Raw genomic sequence first — 12,446 nt, 5'->3', positions numbered from 1 at the left:
GAGGACATACTTGTTCTACCCCTTGTGGGTACAGAAACATCCTGAAGCGGACATCCTTTACCAGATTCAAATCTTCCTGTACCTTGGTCTTAGACTTCCTCACCTCCAGAACTGCAGGAATAAATTTCTATTGTTCTGGGCTATTTTGCAATAGTTTCACAAATGGATGAGGTAATGTCTCAGCTCCTAGAGGCTTTGCCAATGGACAGCCCCAGGTTCTGCTATCAGCTGTCATTAGGAGTCACTGTTAGACTTGCTTATCTTGTTGACATCCATTTTTCTCTTTTTAAAAAAAATTCATTTTTACTTATGCAGGTGTTTTGCCAGCATGTAAGTCTGTGTGAGTGCATCAGAGCCCCTGGAACTGGAGTCATGGACAGTTATGAGCCACTATGTGGATGCTGGGAATTGAACCCAGGCCCTCTGCTGGAGGAGCCAGTGCTCTTCACAGCTGAGACTTCTCTCTAGGCCTCCTCCATTTTCTCTTAATCGAAGCCTCCAGACCTCCACTTTCAAATGTCTACCTAGCCAATTCTTACAATCAAGCTTCAGGTCTAATTTGGAACATAGATTTCCACAGAGATCTAACTCTATAGCCACTTCTAACCTTAATCTAACCTACAGGTATAGTGACAATCTTGAAAATTTGGGAAGTTTGGTTTCTTTTAAAGACACAGAAATATTATAAAAATGTGCTTTTGTTTTAAAGCAAGGTGTAGGGATGCAGGATGGTCTTGAACTATCCGTAGCAGCTGGCTATGATTTGCCTCATGCTCTAGCAGAGGCATGGTTTTGCCAGCTGCAGGTAGTTTCTATGATTGTGTGATGTTTGGAACTCTGGGAACTTTTCAGAGGGTCTATAAATGCTAGGGCCCCAAGAGTTGGGGGATTGGGTGTAAGTCTTTTAGGAAGTTGGTTATGGTTTGTTAATAGCAATTGTCAAAGAAGAAACAAAAGGATTAGATTCAGGGATTTTCCTAATTCCTCTCTCTACTCTAACCTTGTTTTTCTCCTATCCAGTGTTAGGTGGAGAAATCAGGAGGATAAAGGGTGGGGAAAGAACCCACAAAGCAGCATGGACCAGCTGCATACATGCCCTTGCTATGTGAGTAAAAGCGCCTATATTCTTTACTATAGCACTTCTAGGGCTGCCATTAAGAGATTGTGACACTATCTTTCTCCCCATCCTTTAAGCTTCGTGAGGAGAGTCCTCTCTTCCTGACTCATAGCAGACATTCAATAAATATCATGAAATAAAAGCAGTGGGGATGGCTTATGAAAAGCTTCCTTCCATCAGTGGACATTTACTGGCTATCTCACTGTTGTTAGAAAGAACTTTATGTACGTGGTTCACACAGAAGGTCAGTATGAGAAGCCCACTAAGTATGATTGCTGCTCCTTAGCAAAATGGTGGTTATCCATATTACCCATAATGCTGATGAATGTCTTACTGCTCCAGGACCCAGAGACCAAGGTCCTCCTCAGCAGGAAACAGTTCTATCTGCGGACAGACAAGTGAACTCTCACAAGATAGTGAAAATTAACAGAAGCCAGGATATTGCCTTTCTCATTTGACTGTCAGAAAAATTAAGATCTAGCTTCAGTAACCACAGCAATTAACTCATCTCCGTGCCTAGTCATGCAGAACCCTCTGTGCTTCTCACTGTCTTGTCGTGACTAACCTCTGCTACAATTTTTATGAACAATTTTGACTTCAAAAATGAAAAGGTGCTTTGAAGAATGCATCAAGTTATGGTTTATTTGGCAATATTCCACCTCAAGTTGGGTGCCTGAATGGGGCCTCCTTTTATTCAGCAGCCAAGAAATAGTTCCTTGGGGTTAGAAAGACGACTCAGTGGGTTAAGAGCACTGGCTGCTCTTCCAGAGGTCCTGAGTTCAAGTCCCAGCAACCACATGGTGGCTCACAACCATCTGTAATGGGGGCTGATGCCCTCTTTTCACGTGCAGGTGTACAGGCAGATAGAGCATATATATATATAATATAATATATATTATATATATATATATATTAAAGTACAACCTTTCCTTTAAAAAGGGGAAAGAAAGAGTTTCTTGCTTCACTAAGTTTGTATTTTATATCCTGTGTTGAATACCTAGTATCCAGAGATGTCATTGGCAGGCAATTAGATTCTTTTGATTTTGATATAAATTGTTCATGGTCACACTTTCTCTGTTGTGGCTTCCAGGTTCTCTGTTCAGGGGCAGCACAACTGTATTACCTCTTGGAATCTAGAAAAAACTAAAGCTAGTTTCCTGAGACCATTCTGATATTCTCAGCCTTGATGATTCACTCATGACAATCACTGTCAACAGACAGCAAGACGTGGGACCAAAGGGCCTCTTACTAGAAGCGGAAGAGAAGCCTCAGCTAGATCTTGTTCATCTGTGGAAATCAAGAATCAATACACAGACTGCAGGGAGAGCACTTGACTTACAAGCACGAAGCTCTGGTTTAGGCCGAAACATCAGAGGCAGGAAGGATGTGGAGAAAAATACCAATGTTTAGATTGTGGGTTTTCTTTTGTGCTGGATAATTCTGGAGGCGTCTCCTTGACTTACGGATGTCACCATCTCTTGATCTTGTGTGGTTTCTCTATATCCATTCATGACTACTCAGATTTCTTGTTCTAATGAAGAAACCAGTCATGCCGAATTTTGGTCTCACTCAAAAGACTGCATTCTAATTATCTTTTAAAAGACCTCATTCCGAGAACAGCTCCACGAGGTACTGAGGTTCATAAAAATTTAGCATTTTAATTAGCATTAGAGAGATAAAGGTCAGCTCATGATCGATGGCCGTGCTCAACGCACGAGGTTGTTTTAAATGTAACTGGAGCCTTATGCATGTTTCTTTATATCATTAAAAGTCGGTCGATATTGTCAGTCAACATAAACATAGAAAATCAAGAGAACCATGCCCAGCTCACTAGGATAATAACAGTTTGGTGCTGTAATCCTGAATAGCCACGAAAGAGGCTCCATCAGACAACCAGACTGAAAATCCAAACTGCAACCGAGTCTCACCAGCTCTCAGATTGCCCAGAAGCAGAGATAAGCACATCTCCCTTAGTGGGTTATTAAAGAATATGGTCTATGACGCCATCATTGGTATAGTTCAAAAGTCTCCTTCTGCAGACCCCTCGAACTTAGGAAAGAAGCATTTGCCCTAAATAGCAACACTAAAAGCCACAGAATCCAGAAATGGATTCCACGGGTTAGCTACTCTGACTTCTTGAAACTACAACCCCGAGAGTGTGTCAGCTGGTAATCTCTGCTACAGAGCTAAGATGGAATTCTAGATTCCAAATTCCCTGTGCTCCCTCACCTGTGTGAAAGTGAGCAGGGAGACCAACATGCTTAGGGAAGAGAAAGCCTGGGTGCCTCATCGCAAGGCAGCCATCTTAGGACAGGAGTCGTTAAGTCCAGAAATCAAAATCTAGTCGAGCCTCCAGGTCGGGCTGGGCCCAGGTCAGTTAGCTTCCGGCCGCCCCTAGCACAAGCTCACTGCACTTGATCCCATTCATTCCCAAAACAAAATGAGGTAGGAGGCCAGTTTCTTCTCACATCCTCCTCCTTTCAAACCAAAGTGAAGGCTAGGCCTCAAAAAATCCACAGAGCTGAAGTACATGTTAATCAGAACAAAGCAGAAACTCCCTTTTAGAAAAAAGAAAGGTCCAGGTCTTGGCCTTTGGTCTGCTGTTTATTGACTTTGTGTATCTCCTGCCCCTAACCCTGAGAGTTAGTGTCTTTCCATCCCCCTCATTCACCGACCAACTTCAACTGTGTGGGTCCCTTAAGAATCTGAAGCATTCTGGGAAGAGCCTAATGTGCCCAGCCCAGCTGAGTTCTGAGCACTCAGTGCGAAATTCACCGGCAGCCCCAGGATTACCTGAGAAATGGCCAGAGAGCGTCCTCCCAGGGAGGAGGTAGTGAAGAGTCACTTCCCCCAGAAGCAGCTCACGGCCAACCACTATCTGGACAGTTGGTGAACAAAACCTAACTCCTTTGCCTCTCGATGACTGGCAGGCATGATCTGAGAATGCCGAGTCCCAGGATTCCTCTGGGCAAGATGTCCAGATGTCCGTAGAGAGCAAGCGGCCTCACTTCGGTTGAGTCCTCTCTTCCCAGACTCACCTTTCCATTACCCATGATTTCCTGGAATCCTCCCCTCATCTCCCCTCAGGCTTCAGCAGCAGGGATCCATGTTCTACAGCAGCACCCTGTAAAACTCAGGACCCACTCGCCGAGAGAAGCGTCTCTCACCACCCTTGAGATTATAATATAGTTACATCGTTTTTCCCTTCCTCCTCCTAACCTTTCTCATAAACCTGCTCCCTTGCTCTCTTTCAAATCTGTGGCCTCTTTTCCTTTAACTGGTGTGTATGTCTGTGAGTGTGTGTGTGTGTGTGTGTGTGTGTGTGTGTGTGTGTGTAGGGGGGGTGTATGTGTGTTTCTAAATCTATGATCATAGCCTTCTCAGTCTGTATAACGGTACTTGAACTTTCCTGGTATTGTATAACTAATTGGTGTGTTCTTCCCTGACCCTTCATGTTTTGATATCATCTGTGTATATTTTAATTTCTCTGTCTTGGGAGTTTTCTTTTTAACCGTGGGTTCTTGGGAGGGGAGACCTCTCGCACAGTCTTGAGTTCTCTAGGCTGCTCAGCACAGCATCTTACAAACTAGATGCTCAGTGTAGACTGAAGGATGAATCAACCACGTCAGTCAGCACAGCTCTTTATTCAACCTAACCGAGATGATTTCAGAAAGGCTGTTTTCTTCTTCCCAGAGTACAGCATGAACTGCTCTTAATGAGCAAATTGCTGTGTGCATATGCTTCTGTACATCGGCGTTTTCTAGAGTCTTCGTAAACACCCCTGAGTCCCAGGAAATTCAGAGAACTCTTCTAAATCTGGAACCACCTTCCTGGATATATTATAGTAACACTTTTTTTTTAAATTCTGCTCTTTTTTTTTCCTACTCAGCTCATCACTGGGGCCATTCCCATCCATGCGGAGACCTTGAGGCCCCTGAAGTTATCTGAATCTGTCCCCACTGTCAGCATGCACCATACCCCTGCACATCTTATCATGGTGTACCCACACAGCACCTTCCCCACCCCGGAGAAGGAGAATATGAGAGCCAGCCAAAGTTGTGCTCTATACACAGGAGAATGCTACCAAGGGGGTTTGTGTGCTACTCTGAATCCCACGCAGACTTTATTCTCCAGTGCCTGCTGCTAACTGCAGCTTCCAGTGTCGCCCCACCTAGGCCGACCTGAGTCCCTTCTCTCAGCTCCCTTGGCTACTAATGAAGCAGTCTTCTTCAGCTACACGTTCCACGTCTGCTTTTAGGTTACAGCCAACTATCATGGAGTTCTGCAGTTTCCACCCAAAACACAGCTCTCTGTGAGCACTGTCAAGACTCTCACAAGAATAACGTATCTGCCTGATTAATTGAATGTTTGAACATTAGTACACAGTGAGAATTCTTCCTTCTCTGTCCTACGCATGGGTCAATAGTGGGCAAGCATATACGTTGTGGTCTATGTGTCACTGGGTCTTTCTATGTAGCCCTTGCTGTCTGAGCTTAACGGGTTGGCGTTGAATGCGCAGGTGATCTTCCTAGCTCTGCTGGCCAAGTGCTGAGGTCACAGGTGTGTGCCTTTAAATAAACAGGAGTGCGTGCTAGGAGGCTGGGCAGTCACCTGTAGCCAATCATGTGACCTGAAGATTTATGCATCCAAAAAGTCAATGACCTCCAAACCCTGTTATTTTCTAAACTAATCTCTGGTGAGCAGCTCTGGGACAACAGGAACCATGCCACATGAACCACACGGCATGTTCCCAATGCAGTGGGGAATGGCAGCGAAGAACCTGCTCCATAGACTATCTCCTCTGTATCGTTGACCCTTCCTCACCAGCTCCATCTCTCAGTTCATCAACTTGCTCCATCATCACGAAAACAGACACCATGTGTTCCTCTAACTCTTCCTCTCACCTATACTTAGTGGATTGCCCTGGAGTTATCTGTATTTTGATGCTAATTCCACTGCCCCAAGGACAGCTGCCTAGTCCTGTACTCAGGACTCAGGTGACTTTACCAGAACCTTCCCCCCATTGAATTTGTAAAGTACAGGTGGTACAGGATAGAAGGAGGCCTGTCATTGGAGGAGAAGGAAGGATGGGCGGGAGGGAAGTTTGAAGGCAGGGGAGGAGACTAGAATGGTAAGAGAGAGGGAGAGAAGCCGTGGCAGGACGATGGAGGATGACGTAAAGATTCTGCTCTGTGTATTTATAGGTTGTTATCAGTGTTCCTAAGGGATGGATGGTACTGGGCTTTGTGGGCAACTATATCTAATCAATTGGGTCAAAGATTATTGTGTTGTGTGTTCTTTTATGTGAGGGTTTGAGTGTAGGAAATTGTGCGGCGGCTGGAGACACTGGGCCACCAAGGAGTTGGGATGTGTTTCCGCAGAGATACCTAGCAGATATCTTGGGACAGCGCGGTGCAGACCCAGCGAGGTAAAAGACAACAATACATTTTTATATTTTTACAACACCTATAAATGTCACTTTTATTTCCTTGGATGAAATGATAAGATACACAGCATGGGCTTAGCCCACAGTGTTTCTTTCTCTGTTCTAACTAGCCCTAGGCCTAGGCCGGAAAGCTTCTAGCCTCCATACAATCTAATCTTCCAAGATGACTGGTTCAATTTGGCTTCTCTCAGCTTCTGACTGAATTGCTCTAACTGGCTTCATAGTAATTTTGGCGATTTGTTCCAATCCTCTGGCTACTTCTCACTCTCTGACTCATTCTACCTTCACCTGTGTGCTAACCTGTAACCTGTCTCTATTATACTGTCCAAGTAAAACTGCCCATACACACACAACACCACACACACCGCCTCACTTTTTTCTTTCTTGCTGCTCTTAGTAGCCTCTCTTTCTCGGCTGTGCATGTGACAGTTGGGCATATCCTATCTCTGATTCATTTTGTCAAATCTAATTCATCACTTTGTCTGCCCCTCAAATGTCACTTTTAAATATGGCTGCTTCCTCTACTAACTAACCTTATCTTCATTGCTTGGAATTAAATATGTGTATTAAGGGTGTGTCTCTATTCCAGCCAGGTCATACTGTAATCCAGGGTGTGTTTGCATTCTGGCCAGATCATATCTTTGGATGTGATCCCTTGCCAAAGCAGCTATACTACTGGATTAAAATTCCTTCAGTGGCCATTTGCTGTCCCCATGTTATATAACTGGTTCCCCCCAAGACCCCTAGCTTCACTAAAACCACTCTCCCACAACCACCAGTAAGAAGTCAACTGGAAAATCCAAAGGATGCTTATTGCTTCTTAACTTACCAGAGCATTCAACTGCAGATAATGATGTGAATCACGTCTTTCAGTTTTGAAACTGTCAACATCATTATTCTGCAGATTCTCCTCCCACTTCCGCAGTCTCTTGTCTCCTTCACAGGTTCCTCTCCCCACCTCCTGTCTATCTCCCAGCTCTCTTTATTCTACCTCTCCTCCTCCATTGAAAGACATATTTGCCATTAATGTTTTTACGGAAGTGACTCGCAAGGCAACTTCCTCCAGCTCACATTTCTCCACTAGTTTTTTTTAAACTACCCTCTAGATACAAACTGTCTAATCAAGACACTGCTGAAGGCTTTAACTCCTTTTCTGCTTTGTCATACCCATCAAACCAATGCTAATGATTTTTACCAACTGAAGACTTCCTACAAGCATCCCCTCCCTGAGTGTCTTAGCATTGCCTGAGAACAAGACTTCTGTTCAGTACTCTTGAGTTTTGCAACTTTGGGAATGACTCCCAAGTACTTGAGCATAGGTTCCAGACCATTCATGAGTTTTCATCAAAGAAGAAATAGATAAATACTCAGTCTTCACTTGCTTTTAGTCAACATCAGGATCACTAATTTTGAACACTGGGCAGTTGGCTGACACATTACTAATGTCCACTAGATTCCCCCGTGGGTAACGTCTCAGCTTCCTGGGCTATAATCATAGTGGTTCCCCGGTTGCTTTTTAAGGAACTGTAAGTCTGCTGCCTCTTTACTGGGACCTGTGTATACAATCTTGGGTGACTGGAAAAGGATGAAAAAGCTTGGCGTCTTTCTCTTCATATTGTGTGGCGTTTGTTAGTTTTTGTTGCTGCTGCTGTTGTTGTTGTCATCGTTGCTGTTGCTGCTGCTTAGTGGTTGTTCAGTTGGGTTTCCTTTTCCACCTCCTCCTCTTCTTCTTCTTCTTCTTCCTCCTCTTCCTCCTCCTCTTCCTCTTCTTCCTCCTCCTCCTCTTCCTTTTCCTCTTCCTCCTCCTCCTCCTCTTCCTCCTCCTCCTCTTCCTTTTCCTCTTCCTCCTCCTCCTCTTCTTCCTCCTCCTCCTCTTCCTTTTCCTCTTCTTCCTCCTCCTCTTCTTCCTCCTCTTCCTCCTCCTCCTCTTCTTCCTCCTCCTCCTCTTCTTCCTCCTCCTCCTCTTCCTTTTCCTCTTCCTCCTCCTCCTCTTCCTCCTCCTCCTCTTCCTCCTCTTCTTCCTCCTCCTCTTCCTCCTCCTCTTCCTCCTCTTCTTCCTCCTCTTCCTCCTCCTCCTCTTCTTCTTCTTCCTCCTCCTCCTCCTCCTCCTCCTCCTCCTCCTCCTCCTCCTCCTCCTCCTCCTCCTCCTCCTCCTCTCTCTCCTGTCTTAACCTTTGGATCTGACTCTACTCAGCTCCATAAACAAACATGCTGACCAATGGGAAATGATTTGTCCATAACTGTAACATTCTAATTTGACCTAATCTCTCTCCTCCTCCTCCTCCTCCTCCTCCTCCTCCTCCTCCTCCTCCAGCTCCACATCAGAAATCTCAGCCTTTGAAAGGAGTGGAAAGAAGCAGCACTGAGTTCCTGGATGTCCTTTACTTGTTCTCGGGTGTATCACTCTTTATATAGCTTATCTCTCTCCCTCAGTACTGTGCATCCATAACTCAACTCTGTGAAATTCAAGACTGGTTTGTGAGCAAATTTCCCTCTTTCCCGTTCTTTAACCATTGAGTAAGCCCTTTAATCATCTCCTAAGGACTGTTTTTTCCAGTCTCAAAGTCCAACAAGCTGAGCTACCCCTTGGCTTAGATCATCAGAATTATCATCTCCCTCTGTCTTACCCTTGTTATTTATGAAAATTTCAACAAAGGGCCAACCCTCCCTTCATGCGTTGCATATATGCCCCTGTCTTCCTATGTCCACATACTATTGCAGATCTGTTCGATTTGGGCTAGATGCTACCCAGGCTTCTTTCTCTATATTCCCTTCTATTTGCTATGAAAGAAATGGCAGGCACTCTGCCATGCTGTCCATGAGTCTGCAATCCGCAATTCCCCAAAGGAATTTTACCAAGCACATTTAGCAACCAGGGGCTAAAGTATCTCTTCCTGTATGAGAAGCAGGCACTAACTAAAGGACTTAAGCTGCTTGAGAATCAGAAACAACCTGATTGCAAGCACAACGATGGGCTAACCATCATCGTCATAACAGGGATTTCCCCACACTCTCTGAAACCTAGAAGAAGGGAGCCCTGCTTAGCTTGGTGGGTCTCAACTCTCTTCAGATTCCCTACCATACCCATCTATTTATCTGTGATGTTAATGATTCCTCTGATGAATATCCTACCCAAAGAGATAATCCATCTTACTGTCTCTCTTGACCTTTCAATGCCTGGATGTACTTCTCCATCATCTCCCTCTCCTTCTTCCCCTCCCTGCCCATTTCTCAATACTTGCCTTGCAGATAACCTAGTGTCTTACAAGGTAGGTCTCCAACATTACCCCTTCTAACATTTATTTTCACATTCCTCCTACCTGAAGAGCTGCCTCTCCTTGGTGTGTCAGTTAGTTACAAAAGTGGAACTTTTAGGTGCATGTGAAATAAGATGCTATCCCTTTAAATGCCTACTGACATCCTTTTGAGTTGTTTTGTTACTGTGATCAGATAAAGCACCATTTTAAACCAAGCAAAATTGCTGACTTTTACTCCAGGTAACCAAAGTATGAACATGGTTAACTATACTGCTAAATTCTTTATATGAGAATTTAAATTCTCTGGCTACTGCCATACACTATTTTTGAACACGTGATTCATGAAGAAGTTTATTCAATGTCTCCTACTGAACACAGTCATGAATGTGCAAGAGTCTACTGTAATGAGACAATTCTTTCCAATATGCCTGACTCTTCCAATGAAACCCTAGCCTTCCATGGGCAAATAGTACCTTTTGAGCAATAACCTATTCCCAGTGCCTTCCTCCTTTCTTCACCTACAGTCCTAACAGGCTTGGTCACACTGCAATCCATGCTAATCTTTAGCACAATGCACTTCACACTCTTCTGAAGTCACTTTTATGTAGCAATTGTCCCCAGACTCAATTCCTCAAGCAGGGATATTCATGATAGGCATTCTGCCTCATTCCTCTGCATGTTAAATGTTAGGTAGTGAATATTTTCTGGTCTGCCTCCGTAAGTCTAAGTACCCTGGACATTCCCTAAGACCCGTTCTCAGACGTTGCTTCTTTCACTGGAAAGTTCTGCTGTGGTCATGATACTTTAATATTCAGAAGACACAGCAGTTGGTGTAGCACTGGTGTTGCAGTCAGTGGTAAGCAGAGCTGCCCTTTCCAAAGTACACTGCAGCACTGACGGCTACCTCCACCTCAGGCAGCGTCAAATATGTAGAGGACTGAGACAAACTAAAATTAGCCTCATCCCGGGACGCAACATAGCCTATGAGTTGGCAAGACAATCTCTTATGCAGGCACTCTGCTGACATAGCATGGTGAGCTGGAACTCAAGCAGAGAAGAAAACCTGCAATATCTTTAACACAGAAATTCTGAGTTCTGCTGACTCATTCTGACTTAAAGCTGCACTAACACTTGAGTAAGGAGCACCGAAGCTTACTCTGCAGCTTTTTTCTGCAGAGCTGACAGAATTTGGCATATAAGAAATTGAATAGTCTTCTGCAATTCCTCAGATGTTGGCTGGGGTCACCTGCATTACAGTGTCTGGTAGCACTAAGTAATTATTTCTTATAAAATGTAGTCCTGTTTGGTGAGAGCTAAAAACCCTGTCTAGTATCTCTATAAGTGAAGAGACTCATGTGGGAAACCACCATCACCAAAGGCAAGAGCTCTTGCTCACGCTCTGCACAGGAACACCTGTACTAATTGTTCCAACTTAGGAAAAAGCATTTAAATATCAACATAAACACAGCCGCAGAGGCAGTGGAATGAATTTTCATCAGTACAGAGTTTCAAAGGATCTACATCAGTGAATTATGAAGCAAAGAACTTTCTCAAACTAAATACATGGGAGTCATTGCTTTCTTCTCCCTACAGAAGTCATGTGTGTTGCATTATAAAGTGTAAAAATGGAAGAAATCTCTAGACTTAAGTCTAATTATGCTTCAGTCAGTAATTTGCTATGCCTCTTATATAGGATTTATTACAGTTAGCATTTAATTAACTAGCATTACTTCAAATATTTATCCTTTTTTTTAAATTATAATATGGCAAGACTAGGCCCCTCAAGAGTCAACCATGGATCAGAGAGGGGCTAGCAGGGTCCTACCCCCTCCTTACTGAATTATTGGCCACTGATGGATTCTGAGAGAGAGGTGGTGATTGTTTTTGGTTATGTGCCCACTGATAAGCCCACCAGACTCCAGTGGAGAGTTTCAAACTCCATGGTCACATATCTAATTCTGGTTAAACTCAGTGGGTCTCAAAAAAAGAAAATAAGATATGAATGTGGACAGGAGATTTGCAGGAGAACAGGACAGGGTGGGTATTTGAGGTGGGAAGATTAGAAAAGGTGAGGTTACAGTAATCAGAATATTCCTTATATACATATGAAAGTCTGAAATCATCAACAGCTCAGTAAAAGTTATTAAGAATCACAATATGTGAGTTTTCTATTTGGGACATGTAACATGTTAAATGTCTTTTTTCAGGAAAGAAAAATAAAGATACACCTACTATTCAGTCTTCTCGCTCTTCTTCAAGTATTCTTGCCAAATAATGTACTAGAAAATATCAGTTGCTTCAGGACAGACGTTGTTTTGATGCATCTTGGAAATGAAGTTTTACTGTCCCTGCCTCCTAGGAAGATTTGTTGTATACTTACTTGTTCAGTATGAGGTCAAGAATGAACTTGGAGCCAAAGGCTTCGATCTGGAAGCTTGCCTGGGCCAGATGGACAGCCTAAAGGCAAAAAGACAGGAGGAGCCTTAAGAGAGATTTAACAGCACCAGCATTTTTATGTAGACGTTTTAATGCATCTTTGGGTATCAACTCATCTCTTTAAAAGACTGGGCATGCCATCTTGCTTCAGCTTGGAAGACCCACCATTTGAGCAGTAAAGAACCATTCA

General features: G+C 43.8%; 1 protein-coding gene across 2 annotated transcripts in view; it reads right to left on the bottom strand.

Moving 5' to 3' along the window:
• Window positions 1-12,446, bottom strand: part of Adam23 (ADAM metallopeptidase domain 23) — a 147,067-nt gene that overhangs the window by 102,921 nt on the left and 31,700 nt on the right. For both annotated transcript variants that reach the window (NM_001029899.2, NM_001393708.1), the window contains 1 exon segment: window positions 12,201-12,277. In NM_001029899.2, the coding sequence (NP_001025070.2) occupies window positions 12,201-12,277 (77 nt within the window).

Source organism: Rattus norvegicus, chromosome 9 (genome assembly GCF_036323735.1).
Source record: "Rattus norvegicus strain BN/NHsdMcwi chromosome 9, GRCr8, whole genome shotgun sequence".
In the NCBI taxonomy this organism is placed as follows: domain Eukaryota; kingdom Metazoa; phylum Chordata; class Mammalia; order Rodentia; family Muridae; genus Rattus; species Rattus norvegicus.
Note: the sequence above shows the minus strand (reverse complement) of the source record. Positions and strands in the feature narration are given on the sequence as shown.